The sequence below is a fragment of the Myxocyprinus asiaticus genome, chromosome 21 (assembly GCF_019703515.2).
Source record: "Myxocyprinus asiaticus isolate MX2 ecotype Aquarium Trade chromosome 21, UBuf_Myxa_2, whole genome shotgun sequence".
NCBI lineage: Eukaryota > Metazoa > Chordata > Actinopteri > Cypriniformes > Catostomidae > Myxocyprinus > Myxocyprinus asiaticus.
The window spans coordinates 12,312,501-12,339,221 of record NC_059364.1 but is presented as its reverse complement, the minus strand read 5'-3'; the positions used below and the strand labels follow the sequence as shown (position 1 = coordinate 12,339,221).

The 26,721-nt window shown below is 39.0% G+C and overlaps 3 protein-coding genes and 1 long non-coding RNA gene across 11 annotated transcripts in view; 1 reads left to right on the top strand and 3 right to left on the bottom strand.

Moving 5' to 3' along the window:
* The window catches only part of nin (ninein (GSK3B interacting protein)), a 31,934-nt gene extending 25,523 nt beyond the window's left edge, over positions 1–6,411 (bottom strand). For 3 of the 5 annotated variants that reach the window (XM_051647331.1, XM_051647328.1, XM_051647332.1), the window contains exons 1-2: positions 1,465–1,506; positions 326–517 (exon numbers count right to left, since the gene is read on the bottom strand). In XM_051647331.1, the coding sequence (XP_051503291.1) occupies positions 326–517; positions 1,465–1,491 (219 nt within the window). In that variant the 5' untranslated portion in view covers positions 1,492–1,506. Of the gene's footprint in view, positions 1–325; positions 518–1,464; positions 1,507–2,706; positions 4,015–6,246 lie in introns of those variants that run through there. The other 2 variants (XM_051647330.1, XM_051647329.1) reach the window with 2 other exon arrangements.
* LOC127411678 (uncharacterized) overlaps positions 1–26,721 on the top strand; it is a 124,114-nt gene that overhangs the window by 33,127 nt on the left and 64,266 nt on the right. The gene's annotated exons all lie outside the window — the stretch shown is intronic.
* On the bottom strand, positions 8,095–21,067 carry LOC127411642 (glycogen phosphorylase, liver form-like). The gene is made up of 20 exons (XM_051647349.1): positions 20,798–21,067; positions 19,659–19,760; positions 19,504–19,582; positions 19,137–19,240; positions 17,581–17,715; positions 17,367–17,478; positions 17,008–17,090; positions 16,729–16,866; positions 15,843–15,935; positions 15,531–15,677; positions 13,302–13,465; positions 13,065–13,179; positions 12,859–12,960; positions 12,528–12,675; positions 12,388–12,446; positions 12,160–12,301; positions 11,796–12,003; positions 11,520–11,654; positions 8,827–8,893; positions 8,095–8,521 (listed from the first exon to the last, which is right to left on the bottom strand). The coding sequence occupies exons 1-20, from the start codon at positions 21,038–21,040 to the stop codon at positions 8,333–8,335; spliced, it is 2,565 nt and encodes an 854-aa protein (XP_051503309.1). The 5' UTR covers positions 21,041–21,067; the 3' UTR covers positions 8,095–8,332.
* trim9 (tripartite motif containing 9) overlaps positions 24,048–26,721 on the bottom strand; it is a 40,858-nt gene continuing 38,184 nt past the window's right edge. For all 4 annotated transcript variants that reach the window (XM_051647352.1, XM_051647353.1, XM_051647354.1 and 1 more), the window contains 2 exons: positions 25,449–25,611; positions 24,048–24,991 (listed from right to left, as the gene is read on the bottom strand). In XM_051647352.1, coding sequence (XP_051503312.1) covers positions 24,914–24,991; positions 25,449–25,611 — 241 coding nt within the window. In that variant the 3' untranslated portion in view covers positions 24,048–24,913. The remainder of the gene's footprint in view (positions 24,992–25,448; positions 25,612–26,721) is intronic.

The window sequence follows — 26,721 nt, the reverse complement described above, 5'->3', positions numbered from 1 at the left end:
TTTTAAGCCATGTTGTTCATAACAGTTGTCTGTTGAGGGTGCTATTTTGCTACTGTTGGTTTTAACAACTGTTTCTGCACGATGTCGGTCTCAATAATGCTTTTTTGGTATCTTTGGAGTGCGGGGTTTTGGAAAGAGGGGGCGTGGCTAATCCAACGACTCAGTCTCGTGTAAATAGAACGGTTAAAATTGCTTACAGCACCTTTAAAGCGAAATCCTATTATTTTTCGCATACCCTCTGGAACCTGGTACATGCATATCCCCTGTTTAACAGAAAGAGAGAGTGAATTAATAAACAAGAGAGTGTGTGTGTGTGATCTCTCACCCGTTCACTGAGCTGGTCCTGCAGTAATGTGTGTACGAGTGTTTTCAGCGTGTTCTCCTCCAGTTGAAGGGTGCGGCAGAGATCGGTCAGTTCCTCAGGACACAGAGAGCCCAAACCACTGCCATCAAAACTCTCAAAAACCTCTTTCAATTGTTCCTCATACTGATCCCTCGCTCCATCCATCAGCCTTTCCTATAGAAAGACAGAAAGTGAATTATTGCCGAGCTTCACACTTACAACAACTCAAACTCCTTGTTGTTGAAAACACAGAGGCAGGTTGCAAGAAGAGCCACCAAACAACAGACAAGGAAAACTACGAGCTCTAATGCAAGAGCTCCACATGCACACACACTTTGTCACTTCTGCCAGAGAGGTTGTATTAGCGGTAAGCCATTAAAGCACCATAGCTTTCATAACCTGAGAGCTCTATTAATGGGGTTTTCAGACTGTTTACCAATTAATTTGCTTTCAATGACCTTTCCAGTAAGTAGTGATTACTGGATAAGGTTTTTTTAAAAAGCATTTTATTCTCTTGACTAATCTGTGCTGAATTCAATGGAAAGAACCTACTCAAGAAAATGATTCTCTCACATATCGGACATCACCATGGCTTGCAAGCAAGTTTTACTCTTACTCACTTTATGCACTACAATATCTAGCCCATAATATATTTTAGGGGAAGAGGATAACTAGAAAAATTTATAAGCACTATAGAAATTAAGATTTTAATAATTTCCTTTTTTTTTTTTTTTTGTAGGTCAGGAAAACACTTTTTAAATTCCATAACATTTACATTTTCCATGACAGTGGAAACCCTTAAATAACCTTAAAAGCTTATGACAGTGCGTAAGGCTCACTATGGAAGTTGGAGTCACAAATTTAGAAAGCACATACAGGCCTAAAGCACCATTTAAGACACACAGAATCTCTCTGCTCAGGAAGGAATGAGATCTGCAGTCTAAATGTAGACCGGTGCAAAGATGATTGTGAGGATACACAATCTAAAATCATGAACACACAAACACACTGCTGCAGGGTTCTTTTGTCCCAAGGTGCTTGGGCACATCATAAAAGCTTCCAAACATCCATAAGTGTGAGCGTGTATTGATGTATTATTATTCAGTGGATGGTGCACACACAAAAGAAAGGAGGAGTTTAATGTCCATCTGCTTCTTGTCAATGACATCATCATCGGTCCTTCAGAAGGACGTCTAAGTGTGGCCAGGTGTTTATCTATTCAAGGAGAACACACAAAGAACTAGAGTCACTCAGATAATGAATGGAGCAATATTTTCTCCTTGGAATTGATTGTTTTTTCCATTATAAAAGGCATTTCATTTCTAGCCACATAAAAACTTACAGTGCATCATCAATTTATTTCAATTAATTACTTTTGAACTGAATCAATGCATTAAAATAAATTCTCAATGTGAGCAAATAATGGTCGCCTATAAAATCAAATCAACATCAAATTCAAAAGTAACTGTAAACAGGGTCCCCAAACCTTTTCACCAATGAATCTCCATGACTTTTCAGGTAATTTGTGGATTTTTATTGTATTCCCTCCCAAAAAAACTATTTAAAGGCAATAGAAATATTTTCAGGCTTCATTCTATATTCACTATAGAAGTTTCCATGACTTTTTACCAGGTTCATTCCAGATTTTCCATGACTGTGGGAATCCAGGGTAAAAAAATAAAATAAAAAAGTGCATTTAAAAGGTATAGTTCACCCAAAAATGAAAATTCTCTCATCATTTACTCACCCTCATGTGTATGACTTTATTCTGCTGAACACAACGAAGATTTTTAGAAGAATATCTCAGCTCAGTAGGTCCATATAACGCAAGTGAATGGTGACCAAAACTTTCAAGGTCTAAAAAGCACATTAAAAGTAATCCATATGAATCCGGTGGTTAAATCAACGTTTTCAGAAGCGATATGATAGGTGTGGGTGAACAACATATCAAGTATAAATTAGGGTTGTCACGGTGTACGGTGTTACTGGTTTTACTCGGTACAAGGGACAACACCGGTGTGAAATTTTATACCGGTGGAAACATTATGAATGGAACTTACAATATCAATACAATAGCCTAACAAATAGAAAAGCCTTAGGGTGTATTCACACTTGGCAGGTTTGGTTCGATTAAAACGAACTCTGGTGCTATTGCTCTGTTAGTGTGGTTAATTTGAACAAGTGTGAACGCTGCCACCCGAATCTTGGTGCACACCAAACAAGTGGACCGAGACCGCCTGAATAGTGGGTCTCGGTCCACTTCCAAATGAACTCTGGTGTGGTTCGATTGATATATGAATGCAGCATGGACCAAAAGACGTCTAAACGGACCAAAAACAGGAAGTAATTTGTCTAATACTGACCTCAAGCATACCTGGTTCTTCTCATCATAGGAGCTATGTTGCCCATTATAGTTCGGTACAGGTGTCGGAACCGCCGTCAGCCGTCCTTGCAGCATATCTTCATTTGTGTGTACAATGAAGGAATTCCCGGCGCTGTTTTGAATCCTTACGCATTTTATTAACTCCTCTTTTGTTCTCAGCTGGTAAAAATACCACCATATATACATCCAACGAGTGCATTTAGCCCAGCAGCCAGCATTGTTTTGGATGTTCGGCAAGTTCTGTCGCAAAATATATGTCATAAAAGCTGTCCAATCGGGTTGTGACCTTATCGTTATGCCTTTTGTTTTGTATCTATAGGTTCAGTGTTAAAAATGCCAGTGTGAACACTAAGCGAATGTATCATTTTATTTTTTGGTCCGGACCAAGAGAACCGAACTACAAGTGTGAACACACCCTTAAATATAGTTACCTAATGAAGTTTGTGACCCATGATAAATGAACCTAAATAACGCATTGAAAGTCAGATGTTCTTTACCAACGTATCAAATTACACCAGCAAAGTACGTGCACTGACAGAAGACGTTTAATTGCAGTTAGCGAATATAATGTGCATGGTGGGTAATTGTAAGACGTCTCGGATTCGGAATGACACAAGAAATGCTGTTAGACACACAGACACGTGCTTGAAGAAACTCACTTTATTATATTTTTAAGAACAGATGACAGAAAAGCTATGTGCATGTCTGACGTGCTGTTTGTTCAGAGGCGTGCAGTCTCGTGGAACATGCAAATGTGAAGGGTTCTCACTCTCTTTGTTTCGGTCATCTGAATTTATTTTTTTTTATTTTTTTTGCAAGAATAGTATCATCTATGAGAATACTGCAAATGACCTCAGACCATCTCAGCTCAGAAGGTGATCTGAGATCAGTTTGCTTTATTTCCACAGAGCAGTTCGTTGTGAGCGCAACTCTGCAGGGTCACTTTATATATAGCCTATACATCAGTGATTAAATCATAAAATAATACAAAAAAATGTTCATCTCGAACCATGATTTATATTTTAGTGATTATTATCATTATAATTATTATGTTTACATTTATAATTATTTTTAGATCTTAATTTGTATTAGTAATTTTCTGCCTGTTGTCATAGACTGATACTTGCCTGACGGTAAATGGAAAGGTGGTTATATATGTTTTTTTTTACCACTTCGTTATTTTAATTGCTTTTTCATTTCATTTGAAGTGCAATTTGAATTTAGAAATGTCTTTGGTTTAAGTTTTTCATTTTTTAAATAAATGAATTTAATTTAACGCAACATCATTAAAGCAAGAACATTCACCGATCCCTCAGCAGGGAGGTTGATGATGTAATTGGATATTGTGATATATACATATATATATTTTATTAAAAATAATGTGAACATATTTCTTGCATATCGCCCAGCCCTAGGAGGGAACAAATCGAATTTATTCACACATTCAAAGTCATTACTCTTCCAAAGCAGCTAAACTGGGTCCTGGGATGAAAGGTAATAAAACACCAACATTAAACCTGCAACAACCCACAATAAGTGATGCATTTGCCCTGACAACAAAATACCCGACCGGTAGCCCATAATGGTGAGAATGCACAGATGAAATTGGTTCGTTGCCAAAGAGATGTTGCCCTTCACAACTGTTGAACAACATACATTTTAATTGCACTTCAGTTTTTTCCATTTCATTTGAAATTTTAGTTAAATACAAAAAAGTTCAAAGTTTGAAATCAAGCTGCCTTGCATTATTGTGTAGGCTACTGCTTAACGAAAATTACCACCTAGCGTCCAACCAGCAGCAATACTGGTTGAACGTGGACACCACACCAGCGTGAAAATTATGATACCGCGGCAAGTCTACTATAAATCTCCATTTTCATTTCCACATTCTTCTTCTTTTGTTTTAGCGATTTTCATTCTTTGTGCAAGCTGCCACCTACTGGGCAGGGAGGAGAGTTTATAGATCATTTTTTTAACCCACACACCTATCGTACCACTTCTGAAGACATAGATTTGACTACTGGAGTCATATGGATTTACTTTTATGCTGTCTTAATGTGCTTTTTGGACCTTGAAAGTTCTGGCCACAATCCACTTGTATTGTATGGACCTACAGAGCTGAGATATTCTTCTAAAAATCTTAATTTGTGTTCAGAGAAAGAAAGAAAGAAAGTCATACACATCTGGGATGGTATGAGGTTTAGAAGTACATAATGAGAGAATGTTCATTTTTGGGTGAACTATCCTTTTAACAAATAAATGCAGTGCTTGAATATATCTTAAATAACTGTCCAGTCCCTGTTACACTGCAAAGCTCTCAACTGTTGACATCTTATTGTTCCAAACCAGTATGATTTTCTTCTGTGGAACACAAAAGGCAATGCAAGGAAGAATGTTACAGATTGACAGTCTCAGTCACCACTCACTTTCACTGTATGGCAAAATGATAAAGTAGCCTAAATGAATGGCGACTGTCTGAGGCTAACATTCCACCAAACACCTCTTGTGTTCCATGGTAGGAAGAAAGACTTATGGTTTTGGAACAACATTAGGGTGAGTAAATAATGACAGAATTTTATCACTTAAATATAGATATTTAGCTAAAGCTCTCTACAGTGTCTGCAGAGATACTAAACCTATGTCAACATAGGTCAACAGAATATGGAGAAATATCAAATGTAAGATAACATTAGAAAATTGAGGAATGCTTTTAAATGTTAAATATCGGAGGCATTTTTGTCAATTTTAGTGATCAATAGCAATTGCAGAGAATAAATAACAAGCCATACTGTTGGATAACACACTCCTCAGAAATCATAGAGTCCAGCGGTGAGACACAGAGACACACAAGGACAAAGAGAGACACTGAGACTGAAAGACTGAGAGTCTGTGAGCAGATTGAACATCTCAGAGGCATTTCAATGAACAGACGGTTTAGTTCAGGGGCAGACAGAAGACTAATTCCAGTGCATGGTGTTTGATGCGTTTTCTGAGTTTTGCCCTACCCCAAAACCATCACAACCATTATGAAACACTTCCACAACCTGTTGAAAACCAAAACTACTTCCCTAATCACATGGCCGCACTTCTGCAATATCAGATGTTCGAGGTCAGCGGTCCATAACACTGACACTTAGCAACACATACACACAGCAACGCAACATTATAAATCCATACTATCACCATCACACACTTAAAGTGCAACTTCTGTAAAGCCTACACAAATACATTTTTTTAGGAACATCACATTGAAGCTGACTGTTTATAATGAGAGGAGGTACTAATAGCTTTCACTACAGGAGAAACATTGTGTCGGGCTCAATGACGACAATGAGTACTCTCTGAAAAACTCTTGAATTTACCAATCACAAATGATAAAATCAGTTCACAGGCACAAACTCAAACCAGATTCAAAGCAATCATAATTAAATATTAATGCTGGTGAATTCATGAAACTTTTCTGAGTGAAACGAATGTGATTTGCCATGAATGATCAAAAGTCAAACATCTCAGGACATACCCGTGCGGTATCACAGATGCGCTCGCGCTCTCTCTCCGTTATCGACTCTCAGTCCATTTAGTTTGATCTTGAGCTCGCTCTGAAACTGACCCGCTATGTTTGTGTTTGGATCTAATGCCGGAGATGAAGCTGTGAATGTGCGTGCTGCGGATGTGAGCGTTCGCATCAGTGCGTTATATTGTGTGTTCAGTTATAATGGGCCGGTCGGGGCGATTTTGAAAGGCCCTGCAGGAGGAAGAGGAGGAGACGAGTAGAAACACAGAGCGCAACAGCGCCTCCAGCAGGAGAGTGATGAAACTGCACACCTGTTGATGAGTTCTCATCTCTCTCCTCTCAAATTCAATACAGTGAAGATTTCTTTCTATTGCATGACTACTGGAATTCAGCATTGTAGAGTAATACTACAATTTATAGATAGGATATAGTTAATAATACGCTTTTATCCAAATCCACTTACAAATGAGGAGTACAACAGAAGCTATTCATCCTATGGAGGCAGTAATAAGAGATGTGTTGTAATACAAAGTTGCAAAGTGCACAGAGAAGAAGACAGTTATTGCATTAGTAGGATTGGGTGATCATTGGGTGATCCAGTGCTCATGAAAGAGATGTGTCTTTAGATGTTTTTTGAAGGTGGGGTTTGACAGGTCATTCCACCAACGAACGATAGTTGAAATGAAGATCCGGGAAAGTGATTTTGTACCTCTGTGAGATGGCAGCACAAGGCGCTCACCAGCCGATCGTAAGCTTCTGGAGGGCACATAGTCTTGAAGTAGCGAGTGTAGATTGGGGGTTGCGGAGCCAGTGGTTGTTTTATAAGCGACCGTCAATGCCTTAAACTTGATGTGAGCAACCAATGGCAACCGGTGCTGATGGATAAAGAGAGGCGTTACGTGCGCTTCCTTGGATTTGTCAAAGACCAGTTGTGCGGCCGCGTTCAGGATCAGTCTGTACATGCAGAAAGTCCTGCCAGAAGACCACTGCAGTAGTCCAGTATAGATATAACAAAAGCCTGGACAAGGAGTTGTATAGCATGCTCAGATAGGAAGAGAAAATCTGCATTTTCGGGCTGTTCTTGCGAAGTTACACTGATCGCCAAACACAACCCCAAGATTAAGGTCTATGCACATTCACACACACAAACATTCATCGCACTATACACACCTTGGATACTCTATGGATATACTATTTCTATTTTATGCTCTATTATTTTATCAAATGTAAACTGCAGATTTAAAGGCATATTCAGTGTTTTATACAAGTTAAGCTTAATCAACAGCATTTATACCATAATGTTGATTACCACAGAAATTATTTTCAACTTCTTAAAAAAAAGCAAAATCTGTTACAGTGACACACTTACAATGGAAGTGAATGGGGCCAATCCGTAAATGTTAAAATACTCACCGTTTCAAAAGTATTGCCACAAAATGAAAGAAATATGCTTGTTAACATGAATTTAGTATGATAAAATCATTTAAGCAATAATTAATATAAGTGCATTTATAAAATCATAAGCTTCACATTTCTGCCTTTAAACCCTCCAACAGTTGGCCCCATTCACTTCCATTGTAATTGCCTAACTTTAACACAGATTTTGTTTTAGTAAAAGAAAAGGAGGGACGAGTCGAGATACATTTTTGTGGTTATCAATATTATGCCACAAATTTTCCTTTAATAGTCTTATGTGTAGAGTATACTGTAATGTATATACTGTAATATGTAAATTCCACTAACTCGAACATACAGGCGAATAATAGAGATTCCTGAGTGTGATACTGCTTTAACCATTGATTCAAAATGACATCAAAATCATGAAAACTAAAGATGTGAAATCATGATGGAACATCCATTAAAACACGAGATTTATTCTAGCTCTTTACAAGTAATGCATTAGTTTAGATATTTGCAAGATAAATGTGGCATTAGTTCATAAAAAAAAAAAAAAAATAGTTTTGAAAGCAAAAACTAAGGGACTGAAGAACCTGTTTAACTAAGAAAGAATAGAAAACTAGGTTCATACTATGATAAGTAGCCATGGTAACAACTGTAACAAGTGATCCTATGGCACTCTGCATATATGTGTTTAGATTTTGCGCAGGGCGCGAGCTGTTTCCTCCAGAACTTCGCGTGGTTCGCTGGGTGGAGGAATCTTCAGGTCAGTGGGTTCCACTCCCCAGATCTCAGTGGCGTACTCTGTAATGGTACGGTCACTGGAGAACTTTCCAGAAGCTGCAATGTTCTTAATTACCATCTGAGTCCATTGTTTCTGATCCTATGCAAAAAAGGTGAAAATAGTGTTATTAAGACACTCACACACCTGTACACTGTATGCACTTCAAACCAGATTCAGAACAACCATAATTAAAGTTTATGGCTAGATGAATTCATGAATTTGATTTATGTGATCAAAACGCAATGCCAAAATGTAACAACTTACAGTCTAGCAGTATACCGGACAGACAGGTCAAACTATAATTTATACTATTTACTGTAGTTACATGTAGAAAGTGGTGTGTGTTAGTGTAGTGTGATGTGATAGTGTCAGACAGAGCATGTAACAAAGATGCACATGTTCACCTTATAGAGAGCGCTGACTCTATCTTGGCACTGGACATAAGACTCATAATCTGCGAAAACTTTAAACCTGAAAGAGTTTCATAGAGATGAGAGAATGCATACATTTTTATTGCTCAATATTTCGATTGCTTATTTAGGTTACTCTTTAATAGCTCAGGAGATTTAATTTTCTTTTATGTTTCATCTTTCAGTCATTCAGTTATATTAACGTTGTTTCAGATGATTCTCCTAAAATTCTTAAAGGAGAAATAAAAGTAAAAACAGAAATAGATGAGATAACTGTCTAAGAATATAGAGCTGTAAAACCAATGTGGATGGCATAGCTCAGATAAGTCTTTATTGAGAAGAACATATATGAAATCTTGCAAATCCTTGCAAATCTGAGCAAAGTTTAAACATTGTTGAGCTCTGTCCTGAAACACTAGAGGAGAGTCTCCATTTGATCTCCATATAATCTCATTCACTGTAAAATATGTCCATAATTTAAAAGGTAAAAGAATGTAAAAATTAAATCTATATCTTCAGAAGTGACCTGATAGTGTGGGTGAGAAACTATATTTAAAGGAATAGTTCACCCAAAAAGGAACATTCTCTCATAATTCACTTACCCTGATGTCATCCCAGATGTGTATGACTGTCCTTCTTCAGCAGAACACAAATGAAGAGTTTTAGGAGAAGAAAGAGCTCTGTCAGGTCCTTATAATGCAAGTACATGGGTGCCAGCACTCTGACAGTCCAAAAGTCATATTTAGGCAGCATAAAAGTAATCCAGTGACTCCAGTTGATCAATGAATGTCTTCTGAAGGATAGGTTTATGTAAAAACAAGTCGATAATTAAAAGTATTTATTTTTTTACATTTTATGGGTTTTCTCCCCTTTTTCTCCCCAATTTGGAATGCCCAATTCCCAATGTGCTCTAAATCCTCGTGGTAGCGTAGTGACTCGCCTCAATCCGGGTGGCGGAAGACGAATCTCAGTTGCCTCCGCATCTGAGACAGTCAATCCGTGCATCTTATCACATGGCTTGCTGAGTACCGCAGAGACCTAGCACGTGTGGAGGCTTCACGCTATTCTCCGTGGCATCCACGCACAACTCACCACACGCCCCACCAAGAGTGAGAACCACATTATAGCGACCACGAGGAGGTTAACCCAATGTGACTCTACCCATCCTAACAACCGGGCCAATTGTATGCTTAGGACGCCTGACTGGATTCCAGGTGTTGTAGAACGTTTTTAACTTTAAATCGGCGCTTCCATCCAGGGCTCTGATGCTGTTTGAAATGGCCGAACTCTCGCGTGATGTTCGTTCTTCTGTTGTAAATAAGTGCTGCTTCTGAATTCTCGCGTGAACTCGCTGACACGCTTACTTCACACTTCGCGTCATCTGCTAGCATGAAGTGCTTTTTAAAAGTTAATAACGTTTTAATTATCAACTTATTTTATACACAAATGTATCAGTTTGCTTCAGAAGACATTCATGGATCGACTGAGTCACATGGATTACTTTTATGCTGCCTAAATGTGACTTTTGGACCGTCAAAGTGCTGGAACCTGTGTATTTCTATTATAAGGACCTGACAGAGCTCTTTCTTCTTCTAAAAATCTTCATTTGTGTTCTGCCGAAGAAATACAGTCATACACATCTGGGATGACATCAGGGTAAGTGAATTATGGGAGAATTTTAATTTTTGGGTGAACTATTCCTTCAGGTCGGTTTTTACCATAAATTTCCCTCCTTACCCAGTAGGTGGCGATATGCACAAAGAATGCAAATCACCAAAAACAAAAGAAGAAGAATGTCAAAGTGGAGAGTGACAGTAAAAAAGGACTTCAATATTGATCTGTTTCTCACCCACACTATATATTGTATATCACTTCTCAACATATGGATTTAACCACTGGATTCTTATGGATTGCTTTGATGCTGCCTTTATGTCTATTTGGAGCTTAAAAAGTTTGGTACCAATTTACTTGCATTGTATGTACCAGCAGAGCTAAGATATTCTTCTAAGCATCTTTGTTTGTGTTCAGCAAAATAAAGAAAGTCATACACATCTGGGATGGCATGAGGGTGAGTAAATGATGAAAACAATTTAATTAAACAAGAGAATACATGTACTTTCTATAGTAAACTATTATTAAAGTTACAGTAAAATAAAATAAAAAAATCAGCCATTTCCAGTGGTCCCTGCATTACCCATCACATTTCATTATATTTTATGGGAATAGTTATGTTTCTTCACATTTTTAATACCAGTTATGTACATTAGGGTGTTCTGTATTATATTTTATGTAGTTTATTTAATGTTTAATGGACTATTTTAGTGTCACATGTTTTACCCTTATGGCGTTTTGTGTTTGGGTGACACTGTTCATATGTATATCTTTACATATGTATTAATTATTGCTCATGGAAAGGTCACTCTTGATTAACTTTAAGTCATCATGTGGCCTTTTGTAGTTATTAAGGTGATTAACAATACATTTAAAAGTGAAAAGCAGACTTTTTTATATCAAGTTTATATCATTTAAAAGCCTGAAACATGGTTACTGTACTTTTTACGGTAATATCTGGCAACCGCAGCTGCCGTTTTTTACAGTGTATGTAGAAGATACACTGATTTTTATTTTTATTTATTTTTTGCTATTGGGTGTAAAAATTTAAGAAAGTGCGTGTGTGTTATTTTTACCGATCATGATGGAACAGCATGTTGATGATGTCGTTGAACATCTCCGGCTGTTTCGGTGAAAAATAGCCACTTTTAATTTGATCTATGGCCTGTTTCAGCTCAGGAAGACTCTCATAATACTCTAATGCATCATAGCTACACACACACACACACACACACACACACACACACACACAAAGGTAATGGTTAATGTCTTCACACAAGCACAAAAATGGCATTACATGAATCCATCAAAGTATATTTTCATATATTTATTATCTCTTTCTCAATCCCTACCCTTCTTTATCCATTTCTGCTACATCTTCCACTCTCATGCCAAAGATGAAAAGGTTTTCTTCTCCGGCTTCCTCTGCCATCTCCACGTTGGCACCATCCATAGTGCCGATAGTCAGCGCCCCATTCAACATGAACTTCATGTTTCCTGTTCCAGACGCCTCCGTTCCTGCAGTGGAGATCTGCTCTGACAGGTCAGTAGCTGGGATCACTGCAAAAACAGATACACATAATTTTATGCAATAAAACCCCAAATTACCCACAACTGGATGCAGTTTCCAGCATAAACCAAGCTGAGCCATCATGGACAATCATGCTGGCCTAAAGCTAGTCTTTTCATCAGTGTATTTGTTAGTGTGTGTGTTACCCCTCTCTGCCAGTGACACCCTGTAGTTCTCCAGGTAAATGACCTTCAGTTTACGGCCAATCACAGGATCGTTATTGACGACATCAGCGACAGAGGTGATCAACTTAATTATCATCTTTGCCATGTGATATCCAGGAGCAGCCTGCACATGCATGCACATACACAGTAAATACACATACTGCAAATCAGAATGCGGTTTGTGTGTTTGGAAGAGAGTGTTTGCTTTACCTTGCCCCCGATGATCACAGTCCGTGGTACAAAGGGTTTGGTGGGGTTTCTCTTGATGCCTGTGTGTAAGACAGAGAGAGACTGTATCATTTTCATCCAAAGGAACTTCAGTGTAATTGTTTGTGTTTATGTGGACCTACGGTTATACATGGTGATGACGTGGAGGCAGTTAAGAAGCTGTCGTTTGTATTCATGAATTCTTTTCACATGAACGTCAAACATGGATGCAGGATTTATGTCCACGTCGTACAGCTTCTCCAAGTAATGTGCAAATTTCAGCTTGTTATCCTAAACACACACATGCACATAAACCGTTTTCACAAAATGAATTGTAAATCACTTTGACCTTATGAATATACCAACTTTATAAATAATTTAATACATCTGACTCAATAATGCCCAAAGGAATCCTCCCAGACAGCAAGCAAATATATAAAGAAGTGAAAAAAATAACCAAGCGCGTTTTCCAACCTGTTTGACTTTGGCTAAATCTCTGATAAAAGCATCATCATCAACCAGATCATTCAGCTTTTCCAGCTGAGTCAGATCTTTCACGTAATCTTCACCGATAGCCTATGAACACACACCAGTACAAATCACACAAAACATACCGATGAAACCTCAACCGACACCTCAAATATGTCATAAGAAAAACAAACTGTGAGTGTGTGTTTGACCTCTGCGATCAGATCAGCGAGTCCAGGGTTGCAGAGCAGCAGCCAGCGTCGCGGTGTGATGCCGTTTGTTTTATTTTGAAACTTCTCTGGTTCCAACTCACTGAAGTCTCGGAATCTAAATAATTAGATACATTTAGTTGCAGTAATTTAAGAAAATGATCAGCAATGGGATTTACTGTAGGATTGTACAGTACGTGTGTGTGAGGGAGTGAGAAAGAGTGAGAGAGGGCAGCCTACACATCTGTTTTTATGATGTCAGAGTGAATCTTTGCGACTCCATTCACTTTGTGTGATCCCACGATGCAGAGATGAGCCATGTTCACTCTCTTCCCTCCTCCCTCCTCGATCAGTGACATCCTGCAGATTCGGTCCAGATCGTCTGGAAACAGAGACGCTATATGCTACACACACACACACAATAACAGACACACACACACACACACACACATATAGATACACATTTATTTGGTGTTTGTTCTGAGGATGTGTGTGTGTGTGTAAGTTTTGCTATACTTGTAAGGGGCCAAAAAGTAAATGTCCTTACTAATATAGTGAAACATGACAAAAACCAACTTGAGGACATTTTAAATGGTCCTCACTAGTTAAAAAGGCTCATAAATTGACCAAACCATGTGTTGCTTTAAAGGTGAAGTAACTTTTTTGATGTCAAAATACATTCTGTTATCCCAGTTTATTGTTCATTGGCAACTATAAGTAGGCCAGTCGTGGGTTTGAAGTATAAACACTGAGCCTCCCAGGCACTATCAAAACATTGATGTTTATATTTTGAGTGGCCCGCTCAGCTCCACCCATCCTTTTCTAGCTCAACCTATAGTGTGAATGCGTGGCTACTTGTGGTAAGCTGTTTGGAATATGAACATCCATAGCAGACGTGTACAGAGGAAAATAAATGTAGCCAAAATTTGAAGACTTTCTAAAAGAACCAGAGAAAGAGAACGGAGTAAAACCAGAGTGAACATTGGCATCGCATTAAAATTTTTAGGGCTCGATGGAGACGCCAAACTTGCCGAGTTGCTTCTTTTTTTTTTCACCCAATTTGGAATGCCCAACTCCCAGTGCGCTTTTAAGTCCTCGTGGTTGTATAGTGATTCGTCTCAATCCAGGTGGCGGAGGATGAATCCCAGTTGCCTCCACGTCTGAGACCATCAACCCACGCATCTTATCACGTGGCTTGTTGAGCGCGTTGCCACGGAGACACAGCGCGTGTGGAGGCTTCACGCCATCCACCGCGGCATCCGTGCTCAACTCACCACGCGCCCTACTGACAACGAACCACATTATAGCGACCACGAGGAGGTTACCCCATGTGACTCTACCCTCCCTAGCAACCGGGCCAATTTGGTTGCTTAGGGGACCTGGCTGGAGTCACTCAGCACGCCCTGGGATTTGAACTAGCGAACTCCATGGGTGGTAGCCAGCGTCTTTTACCACTGAGCTACCCAGGCCCCCTGCCGAGTTGCTTCTTGACAGGTAAGCTACACTCTGGTATTGCCATACAAGTTAGCTTATTACTGTCAAGCTCCTGATTCATTCGTTAGATACTCGTAATATGTATCGTTACTAGTTACCAGAAGAACCATCCTACCTCATGTGCTGGATCCCCCGCACACCCATCTGCCGATCAGTCCGGCAATGTTATCAGACGACCCGATTCCTCTGCCACGCTTTCTGTCCAGTGTGTATGTTATAGTGGTCTTGTTTATTAGGACATTAAGCATTTATCACCTTTTATTTAGTATGGCCTATTTGTTCATATGGAATCAGAGAGTGCGAAAGGGAAATGTCATTACTTCCACATAAAAACTGTGTCTATGAGATGTTCTTACTAATATAGTAAAACAAACATACGCGTGTGTGTGTGTGTGTATGTGTATGTGTGTGTGTGTGTGTGTGTGTGTGTGTGTGTATGTGTGTGTGTGTGTGTGTGTGTGTGTGTGTATGTGTGTGTGTGTGTATGTGTGTATGTGTATGTGTGTGTGTGTGTGTGTGTATGTGTGTGTGTGTGTGTGTGTGTGTGTGTGTGTGTGTGTGTGTGTGTATGTGTGTGTGTGTGTGTGTGTGTGTGTGTGTGTGTGTGTGTGTGTGTGTGTGTGTGTATGTGTGTGTGTGTGTGTGTGTGTTAGCTATGGTTTGGGGATATGTCCCCATATTTGTCCCCAGAAGTTAGCTAAATATGACAAAACCTCATTTGGAAAAATGATTCATAAATAAATTAATTAAATGATGATTTGTTTTTTTGGGGGAGGGTTTTTTTTTTTTTTTGCAAAAAGTTTTCTTTTAGGTACAGGGTAGGGTTTGGGTTGATCTGTAGTAATAATATGTAAGTATAATTAGCTTTATATAAAAACAATATAAGTCTTATAGAACCCATTGTTTGGCCACAAAATCATCCCCAAAACTGAGCTAAACTGATAAAATCTTCCTTTTTTGTGTGTGTATACTTACATCAAGGTGTGTTTGGTTGATCTTGTAAATGATCTGCAGGTGTCGGGGTAAAAGTTTCTCCATCAGTTCAACCGGCCAGCGCTCCAGAGCCTCAGGCAGAACTGTGTGGTTGGTGTAGGCAAATGTTTGCTTAGTAATATCCCAGGCCTGGACACATCCACAGAATAACTCATTTTTATTTTCTCAATATTAGTCATTTAATGACATTTAACGTATGATAAGTGAGTCATTATCTGTGTGGTATCATTATTCTATGCTGTCGCAGAAATATTCAAATGAGTGTATAGTTGATGAATCTTAGATGAATCTTACTGTGTCCCAATCCAGTCTCTCAATGTCCACAAATATCCTCATCAGCTCAGGGATGCCCATAGCAGGATGAGTATCATTCAGCTGGATGGCAACCTGACACGCACACATACACAATAACACAAATACAAACACGCAGACTTTAAAGTTCATTCTGTGATACAGAGCACTAGAATGGCAGTTAAAGGAATAGTTCATCCAAAAATGAAAATTCTCTCATCATTTACTCACCCTCATGCCATTCACAGATGTGTATAACTTTTTTCTTCTGCTAAGATTTTTAGAAGAATATCTCTTTGTATAGCTTTGTAGGTCCATACAATACAAGTCAACAGGAAGGTTAAGAAGCATAAAAGTAATCCATATGGCACCAGTGGTTAAATCAATATCTTCATAAATGATATGATAGGTGTGGATGAGAAACAGATCAATATTTAAGTCCTTCTTTACTATAAATTCTCCTCCTTGCCCAGTAGGTGGCGATATAAACACGAAGAATGCGAATCACCAAAAACAAAAGAAGAAGAACTCTTTGGAGAGAACAGTGGAGATTTATAGTAAAAAAAGGACTTAAATATTGATCTTGTTTATTGTTATTGGATGAAATATTGTTTCTTCAAAGTTTGGACCTTGTTGACTTGCATTGTATGGACCTACAGTGCTGAGATATTCTTCTAAAAATCTTTGAATAGAAAGTCATACACATCTGGGATGAAACGAGGGTGAGAAAATTATGAGTTTATGAATTATGAAATAAAATTTTTGGGTGAAGTATTCTTTATGTGTCTATAAAATTTGCATTTTGCCTCGAAGTGACTGTAAAACAGTATGGAATGGCTGTGTTGTAACTAGCGTGATGTTTAATGTGTAGTATGAAGTAAAACTAGACCTTATCAGGAAAGCTGTCAAATGACAACCGTGCAGAGCAGTTCCTCTTTGAAGTCTTAAAGCGGCGAATCACATCTTGCAAAGTCGCAGCCACCACAAAATATTCCTGCTTCAAACGTAGCTCCTTCCCTTCAAAAAACTACAAAATGACATATAAAATGAAGATCTGAATGGCTTAAATCGGATCATTGAAACCTAATTTACATAATAATCTCAGATTAATGCATCTTAAATACAGAAAACAGAGTGAACAGAGAAACAGTGTTGATAACAAACTTACATTGTCGTTTGGATAGAGCACACGTGAAATGTTTTCTGCTAAGTTACGGTCCAGAACTGCCTGAATATAGTCGCCTACATTAACTGTGAAAAAACAAAAAAAACAAAAACATCCATCATTGAATTATCATACAATTTCTAGTGGAATCGAGTTCAGGTGACAAAGGAAATCAGATATTAATTTCACAAGAAGGCCTAGAATGTGTTTTAAGAAAATAAATAGAATCAATAAAGTCAATGTCATTTTAACTTAATAATAAATAAAAGCAAATGTAATCTAAGCTTTTAAAGTGTTGATTTATAAGGGATTATAAGTAAATGGCAAATGGCAGTTATTGGATAAACCAAATCGTGACTCACAGTCCCGCAGGTTGAAATCATTGGGTGCTCGTGCGGACCAAAGACGCATAGTGTTCACGGTGTTGTTCATGTAACCAGGAACTGGCGTGTCATACGGCATAGCCAAAACCACCTATTCCACAATTATGCATTACAAACCTACCAAGAGCATTATATTGTGCATTTGTGGGTGTGTATTTATGTATGTATTTGTGTAACTTTTATGAATCAATACCTGGGTGTCAACCCACTTTGGCTCCGCCCCCTCCCCCTCCTCTAAGCGGCCGTAGAAATGTACTGGCAGCATGAACTCAGGACGGGCCTTTTCCCAAGGGTTACCGTACCTCAACCAATCATCTGCCTCCTCAACCTAACAAACAGGGTATTAAACCAATCACAAGAAAATATAAGGACATACAGTAAATCTGATACAGCAAAGATCTGAACTTGTGCATTCAAGGTATTGAATTGCTAGCATTTCTATAGAGGTCATGTGTGTTTTTTTCTGCAGCAGAAGCAGCACCATACACTATTGCAAATTGATGACTCTTTTCACTAGTTTTAAATACTTCCCCAGTCTTCCATCATTTGAAAAACATGTCCTGCCTAGTCCCACCTCAAACTCACACCATTGGTTGAGCCAATGTTATTATGTCGTGCCACAAACTGATTGCAATTTGTAGTGCAGAAATAACACATTTCACCATTAAATGTTCACTATATACACTTGTCCTGTGTTTGAGCTATGCTGTAATTTTTTATTTTATTTATTTATTTTTCTCCACTTTTCTCCCCACTTTGGAATGCCCAATTCCCAATGAGCTCTAAGTCCTCGTGGTGGCGTAGTGACTCGCCTCAATCCGGGTGGCGGAGGACGAATCTCAGTTGCCTCCACGTCTGAGATCGTCAGTCCGCGCGTCTTATCACGTGGCTTGTTGAGCGCATTACCGCGGAGATGTAGTGTGTGTGGAGTCCCACGCTATTCTCCGTGGCATCCACGCACAACTCACCACGCGCCCCACCAAGAGCGAGAACCATATTATTGTGACCACGAGGAGGTTACCCTATGTGACTCTACCCTCCCTAGCAACCGGGCCAATTTGTTTGCTTAGGAGACCTGGATGGAGTCACTCAGCACACCCTGGATTCGAACTCGTGACTCCAGGGGTGGTAGTTAGCGTCAATACTCGCTGAGCTACCCAGGCCCCCTGTGCTGTAATTTTGTTTTAATCCATAATAGATCATTTACATTTACTTTTTAGAGTCAGTGTTAGTCTTAGAGCTGTACTGACATTGACTCTATACTCAAATCTAGGGCAGGTTAAAGTTCAGGTGTGTGTGTGTGTGTATTTTTAAAATTACAGCATGTTTACTGCACAAACAAACCATTATCACCTCTGACCGTTTGCAAGTAAATCGTGCGGCAGTACAATATTATCAACCTACTGGTGCTGGCATGAGGTTCCCATTGGTCCAGTATTATCAGCACTATGACAAGTTCACATGCCAAACATGCACCAGGCCAGTGACCACAAAAGCAATGGACTCCTGGCCAACAATGATTGATTTTTATGTACACACTGCACTACAAAGCACCACAAACAGTAAGAACTACTATAACTACCAGCGTTAGGAAGAAATGGGACCATACTCAAAATATGCAGCAGTGCAGTGTGGTTATGTTCAGGTTTTGAAGAGAAGATAATGCAAAAAAATTAGGGAGTTCTTGGTGAATGCAGCAGATAAAGACACTATGGTCTTTCACCTGGGTTTGAACAAAAAATGATTTACCTGCCAGCCATCTTTGATTTTCTGGTTGAAGATTCCATACTCATAACGGATCCCATATCCATAAGCAGCCAGACCCAGAGTCGCCATGGAGTCCAGAAAACAAGCTGTGGATTGCACCCACACAAATTGTCCACAGAATAATTACCCCTAACTTATATCTTGGTTTTTGAGCTTCAAATCTTGCTCTGTCTGTGTTAACTGTCTGATTGTTTTCTCTTGCAAAACTTTGAAGCACACACAGAAGAGATTCCAAACTGCATACTGCACAGGCACAGAGCACTCACTGGTAGAGCAGCACACGCATGAGACAGAATGAGTATGAGTGTGTGTGTGTGTGTGTGTGTGTGTGTGAAAGAGAGACAGAGACCTGCTAATCTTCCCAGGCCTCCGTTGCCCAATCCAGCATCTTCTTCCATCTCTTCCAGATCCTCCATATCCAGCCCCAACTACAACGAGGGAGAAAGAGAGATTTATCTAACATACAGTCAGACGGATGGATGGATTTCTTTTGTCCTCTCTCACCTGGTAGAGAGCCTCATCGCAGGCATTCTGCAGGCCCAGGTTAATCATGGTGTTCTGGAGAGCTCTACCCATGTAGAACTCCAAAGACAGGTAATATACACGCTGTAACACACAAAATACACACAGCATCAACTAAAATGTTAAATACTTTATGGAAAGAATGAGAATTTTTGGCTTATGCATTTGGTTCACAAAAGCCTAATGCAGCAATTCTGAGCCTATTTTGTTACCTGTTCAAGTGATTTTGGATTATAATATTTGACAAAGAAGTTGCTATTGGGTCAGTGCCAGTCTTTATCAGAAGTACAGTTATTATTACAGGGTTCCCACACCTTTTGATCTATGAATTTCCCCAAATACTCTCATTTCACTTATTGGACAATTACTAAAAAACTAATCACCTTAAACTAAATCAAACTTTAGACATTGCACGCATCCCTTGGGTCAGAAATATTTTGCCATGCATAGTAACAAACAGGTGTTAAATAAAGTACTGTTGGAGATTTTGTTGTTATTTCATGTTTTGGGGGAAAATCAAATCAAATGTTCCTTTTAGCCCGGGACGCCTTTAGCCCTGGCTAAAAATTTTATTTATTTTTTTATAGTAAATGTACTTGCAAAAACAATTTCTATATCATGAAATAGTATTAAGATCTTAGCATAACTAGAAAAATGTATATCCGCTTAATGTATATTGACTATACTGAATACATTTTTTTTAGGGATGAGGTCAAAATTCTATAATATAACTTTTTTTCTCTCTCTCTCATTTACATTATTATGATTATTTAATTTAGCTTAATTTTTTAGGCTTGAAAATCACAAAAATTTCAGTTTTCCTATAACCACTGGGAACCCTGTTAATAATCATAAACAACTGGGGATGATACTTTATTTGCACCCATACAAGTGTCTGTTATGTATGATGTTTGACTCTGTAAAATGTCACGGTTTTAAACTAATGATGTAAAAAAAAAAAAAAAAATGTAAAAATGTTAAAGTTCACCGCTGCCATCGGACATTAGTAAACTACAACGTTTAAGCGCGCAGTGTCAGTGACCTGTTCCTTAATGAAATTCTGTTAACTTTTGGTTTGCAAGTTCTCCAACCGAACTTACTTCTGTGACTTTTGATCCTACCTTTGGGTCGGTTTCATAGTAGAACTGCTGAGTGCGTATCCAGCGGCCCACCAGGTGATCACGCACCGTGTGCGCGAGCGCGAAATAATAATCGCGCGGCGTTGCGACGTTCCTGTCTTTCACGAGCGTGAAGTGCAGGTGCCGGTTAAAACCCTTCTTCAGCTCCGCCACATTCTCCACACCTACGATCCCCCTGATGCTGATCTGCTTGCGCTTCTCCTGGTCCGTTAGAGGGGTCGCCATCCTGAAGATCACCCGCTACACCGAGTACTCGAGGTTATAAGCCTCAAATTTTTATAGGACAAACGGAGGGAGGGGCAGAAAGTCTCCCTCTCTCTTGCACTCTCCCATTTGACTTATTGACTAGTCCGTGTTTAGTTAACCCTTCGAGTTCACTTGTCCCTTACATACACCGATCAGCCACAACATTAAAACCACATGCCTAATATCGTGTAGGTGCCGCCAAAACAGCTCTGTCCCGTCGAGGTATGGACTCCACAAGACCTCTGAAGATGTCCTGTGGTATCTGGCACCAAGACGTTCAACAGATCCTTTAAGTCCTCTAAGTTGCAAGGTGGGGCCTCCATGGATCGGACTTGATGGTCCAGCACATCCCATAGATGCTCAATCGGATTGAGATCTGGGGAATTTGGAGGCCAATCATCATGTTCCTCAAACCATTCCTGAACAATTTTTGTAGTGTGGCAGGACGCATTATCCTGCTGAAAGAGGCCACTGCCATCAGGGAATATCATTGCCATGAAGGGGTGTACGTGGTCTGCAACAATCTTTAGGTAGTTGGTATGTGTCAAAGTAACATCCACATGAATGCCAGGACCCAAGGTTTACCAGCAGAACATTGCCCAGAGCTTCACACTGCCTCCGCCAGCCTGCCTTCTTCCCATGTTGCATCCTGCTGCCATCTCTTCCCCAGGTAAACAACGCACACGCACCCGGCCGTCCACATGATCTAAAAGAAAATGTGATTCATCAGACCAGGCCGCCTTCTTCCATTGCTCCATGGTTCAGTTCTGACACTCACGTGCCCATTGTTGGCAGCCCGTCTGGCACCAACAATCATCCATGCGATTATCTAATCAGCCAATCATGTGGCAGCTGTGCAGTGCTTAAAATCATGCAGATACGGGTCAGGAGCTTCAGTTAATGTTCACATCAGCCATCAGAATGGGGGAAAAATGTGGACCGTGGCATGATTGTTGGTGCCAGACGGGCTGGTTTGAGTATTTCTGTAACTGCTGATCTCCTGGGACTTTCACGCACAACAGTCTCTTGAATTTACTCCGAATGGTGCCAAAAAATTTCCAATGAGCGGCAGTTCTGCAGATGGAAACGCCTTGCTGATGAGAGAAGTCAACAGAGAATGGCCAGACTGGTTTGAACTGAAAAAGACTACAGTAGCTCAGAAAACCACTCAATTGTGGTGAGAAGAATAGCATCTAAGAATGCTATTCTGAGATGCGGGTTGGCGCTGTTTTGGAGGCATGAGGGGGACCTAAACAATATTAGGCAGGTGGTTTTAATGTTGTGGCTGATCGGTGTATATCCCACCCCTTGACAGGTGCCATTGTAACAAGGTAATAAATGTTATTCACTTCACCTGTCACTGGTTTTAATGCTGTGGCCGATTGGTGTAAATTACTATAGGAACTATACTTTGGCCAAAAATATTTTGTAAGGAAAATGACAGACACCTCCATGTTCCACCTGGTCCAGTTTATTGAGCATAGAACTTTACAGATAACAACAGTTCAGACACTTAATAATAATAATAATAATAATAGTAATAATACATTTCTTATTTTGGGATTAATTTATGAAAAAATACAATTAATTTACAATGGGTAAAATTTCCCTCACTGCACCCAAACATTCAGTTTTTTGTTGAGCATAAACCATCTGCCCAACAAACAGATAAAGCACCTGCCCCAATATTTTAACCCCACCAGCGGGATCATGTAAATATATGTTTAAGCAAAAGTACATCCTTTATGGTAAACTAATAACTAATGCTTCAAGCAGCTACTCTGTATGCTGTCTCATTTAAATTATTCTTTATTTTGGATTTGCAGCTGTACTGTTTAATAATGCAATATTTTCTCACATTGAACGCAAGCAGCACCAGTTCTTTGTTGTGTATTTGCGTTTTAGCTTGTGCAGCTTTGAGGCAGCTAAGGAAAATAAGGCAGAGAGAGAGAAACAAAAGTTTATTCATTCTCATCTCTGCATAATACATTATGTAAGGCTGTGGAAATGCCTGTGTGTGTGTATGTGTGTGTTGTGTCCTAATTAGTGCCTTCTGTCAAACAAACAGAAAGCCATTACCATCACTGACACACATTCACCTCATGCTGGCATTGTCTAATATGCCCCATTTTGTATGTGTTGTTCTTCCACTGTAGCATGTAGAGAGGATTGGAGAGATGTGTTTTGGTTAGGCTTTAGGAATAGGGTTCTGATTAGGTCTAACTGAAAGGGCTTGGGTTCAAGGCTCGGGGGCCATATTACAGAAACACTCCTATATCTTGTCTGTTTCGTAACCATGATGATTTTGGTTAGAAACTTAGAACTTGTCAGATCTTAACTTTACACTTAAAGGGACAGTTCACCCAAAAATGAAATTTCTCTCATCATTTACTCACTTTCATGCCATCCCAGATGTGTATGACTTTCTTCTGCTGAACACAAACAAAGAGTCTTAGAAGAATATCTCAGCACTGTAAATCCTTATAGTGCAAGTGAATAGTGACCAAAATTTGAAGCTCCAAAATGCACATAAAGGCAGCATAAAAGTAATCTATAAGACTCCAGTGGTTTAATCCATGTCTTCTGAAGCAATCCATTCAGTTTTGGGTGAGAACAGACCAAAATATAAATCCTTTTTCAGTATAAACCTTGACATCAGCAGTCTCCTTGGCGATCATGATTTCAAGCTCGATTACACTTCTTATAGCGCCATCTTGCGCACTGCACATGCACTAGGAAGTGTAATCAAGCTTGAAATCATGATCGTTCCTAGAGGCTGCAATGGCAAGATGTACAGTGAAAAAGGATTTATATTTTGGTCTGTTCCACCAAACCCAATTGGATCGCTTCAGAAGACATGGATTAAACCACTGAAGTCTTATGGATTAAATTTATGCTGCCTTTATGTGCTCTTTGGAGCTTCAAAATTTTGGTCACCATTCACTTTGCATTGTATGGACCAACAAAGCGGAAATATTCTTCTAAAAATCTTCATTTGTGTTTTGCAGAAGAAAGAAAGTCATACACATCTGGGATGGCATGAGAGTGAAAGAATTTTCATTTTTGGGTGAACTATTCCTTTAAAATCGGCCTCTGGTTTATGTCAGGGTTAACAGAGTTTGGGTTTAGGGATTAGGTTTGGGTTTGAAATAGGATTTGGAATCAGGGAAAAGGCTTGGGTTAGAGTTTGAGTTTAGTGATGGGTGTTCGAGGTTAGTAAGGATGTAACATTAACTGAGGTGTAATACACAGTCGGAGGTTGTAGTAAAAAATGGAACACAAACATTTTACTCTAGTTTCTGTCTTCACTTCAACCTGCAGTTATAAAGTCACCATTAGAACACCTTTATATGCAACAGAACTTTTTTAGATTAATGTAAAAATGCGTCATCGAAGGTCTAACACATCAGTAACTTATTTCTAAGCTTAACTTCACAGAAGATTTAATAATGAAACAACAGACAGACATCTGTTAAAATCCAGTAAGCTGGGAGTTCACATCCATGAGCACCTTTTCCATTAAAGAACAATGATAACATCAATAATAATAATAATGATAATAATAATAATAATAATAATATCTAGAAAAAGAGTAAGAAAGAGAGGAAAATGATTTCAGTATTAATTTACCTCACATACATCTGGGTTAGAGTTAAGGTTTGGGTTAGGCTGACCCTAACCCTCACATTTATCAGGTCCGTTTACATTTCAGCACTCTCAATCCTCGTTAAAACTCATTAATGACTGTCAGCAGCATTTTCCATTACCAAGCACTCACAGCTGAATCCATGTGCACTTGTCTGTGAATGTGTGTTTGTGTATGAGTGTGTATCAGTTGTGTATAAGGACTCTTCAGCAGACTGAGCCTGCAGGTTCAGAATCTCCAGGTGTATAAAAATCCGGAATAGGCAGTCCAGAATGAAGAGTCACCTATTAAAAGAAACATGAAAATTGATCATCATCACACCAATACTAACAAAAATACATTATAAGCCCAATACCTCACAAGACTGCTGTTATTTTAGCTTGTTGAATGTTTAAACAATTTCTGCAAAATAACCTTGTGTGTCGCATCATAAATTCCAACCTCAGATCTCACACAGGCCTAAGAAAAGTTCTGCCATTTTCCTAACATCATTTTTTTTTTTTGTGGATGAGAGGTGTAAACATAGCAAAATTAATGCATTTTCAAATGGAAACATATTTGTTTGGACATAGCCTAAGATTAACACTATAGTTTCAGAAAACATTTTCATATTAGAACGAATATAGTATATGTTGACCCAGCCAAAGATTTTTAGACATGAATGCTGTAACTTTTTGTAAACTGAAAAAGCACTTTGCTGATGCTGTGAAGTATAGAAATGAAAGGAAACCTAAATGTTACCTGAACGTTGCGGTTGAGGCTGATGGCGGGGTAGTACATGCCCTCTAGTGTGTTGAAGGCAACGGGTCCCTGTTGCTCATCATTAATCAAAAACAATAGAATCCCACGAGTGAAATCCAGGAGCACACCCACAGTCGCTCCTTTACTTATTCCTCCATCCATACTGAAAGAAAGATGAGAAAGATAGAGAATAAATAAAGAATGGTGCACTTATCAAATAGTGTGCAAAACCTAAACCATGCACTATTATAGACCCCTCCTTTTGACAACCATATAAACACATACACAAAATAAACTAATGTTTAAATGCAGATTTCTTTCAAAAATATTACAGAACATAGCCTTTTAACTGTAATCCCTGAACTCTCTTAGCTGCATTGTGAATGATATGAACCAACAGCAGGTGGCAGTAATGTATCAATGGTTTTGCTGTCTATTTGTACATGCCTGTGTCTATTTTATGTTTAAATGCTCTCTCCTTTCCCAGGTTAAAGGGATAGTTCACCCCAAAATGAAAATTCTCATAATTTACTCACCCTCATGTCATCTAAGATGTGTATGATTTTCTTTCTTCTGCTGATCACAAACGAAGATTTTAGAACAATATCTAAGCTATGTAGGTCCATACAATGCAAGTGAATGGTGATCAGTCCTTTAAAGCTCCAAAAAGGAGAAAAAGTCAGCATAAAAGTAATCCATAAGACTCCAGTGGTTTTATCAATGTCTTCTGAAGCGATCTAGTTGGTTTTGGGTGAGAACAGATAAAAATATAACCCCTTTTTCACTGTACATCTTGCTATTGCAGTATCTAGGCATGATCATGAGTTCAAGCTCGATTACACTTCCTAGTGTTTGACGCATGTGCAGAGTGCTAGATGGTGCTCTAGGAAGTGTAATCAAGCTTGAAATCATGATACCAAGGAGACTGCTGATGTCATGATTTATAGTGAAAAATGACTAACATTTTAGTTTGTTCTCACCCAAAATTGATTGGATCGCTTCAGAAGACATTGATGAAATCACTGGAGTCTTATGGATTATGTTTATCTGCTTTTTGGAGCTTTAAAGGCATGATCACCATTCACTTCCATTGTATGGACCTACAGGGCTAAGCTATTCTTCTTTGTTTGCGTTCTACAGAAGAAAGAAAGTTATACACATCTGAGCTGGCATTAGGTAGTGAGTAAATGATGAGAGATTTTTCATTTTTGAGTGAGCTATTCCTTTAATATCCAGAGACAACTAGAAGAAAGCCATTCATAGGTTGATTTCC

Coding starts and splice junctions, on each gene's coding strand:
- LOC127411642 (XM_051647349.1), bottom strand. CDS start 21,040: ATGGCGACCCCTCTAACGGACCAGGAGAAGCGCAAGCAGATCAGCATC. Junction 17,479..17,580: donor CAAAGTGGGTTGACACCCAG/GTATTGATTCAT, acceptor ATTGTGGAATAG/GTGGTTTTGGCTATGCCGTA. Junction 8,894..11,519: donor ATGCTGTTCCATCATGATCG/GTAAAAATAACA, acceptor AAACTCTTTCAG/GTTTAAAGTTTTCGCAGATT.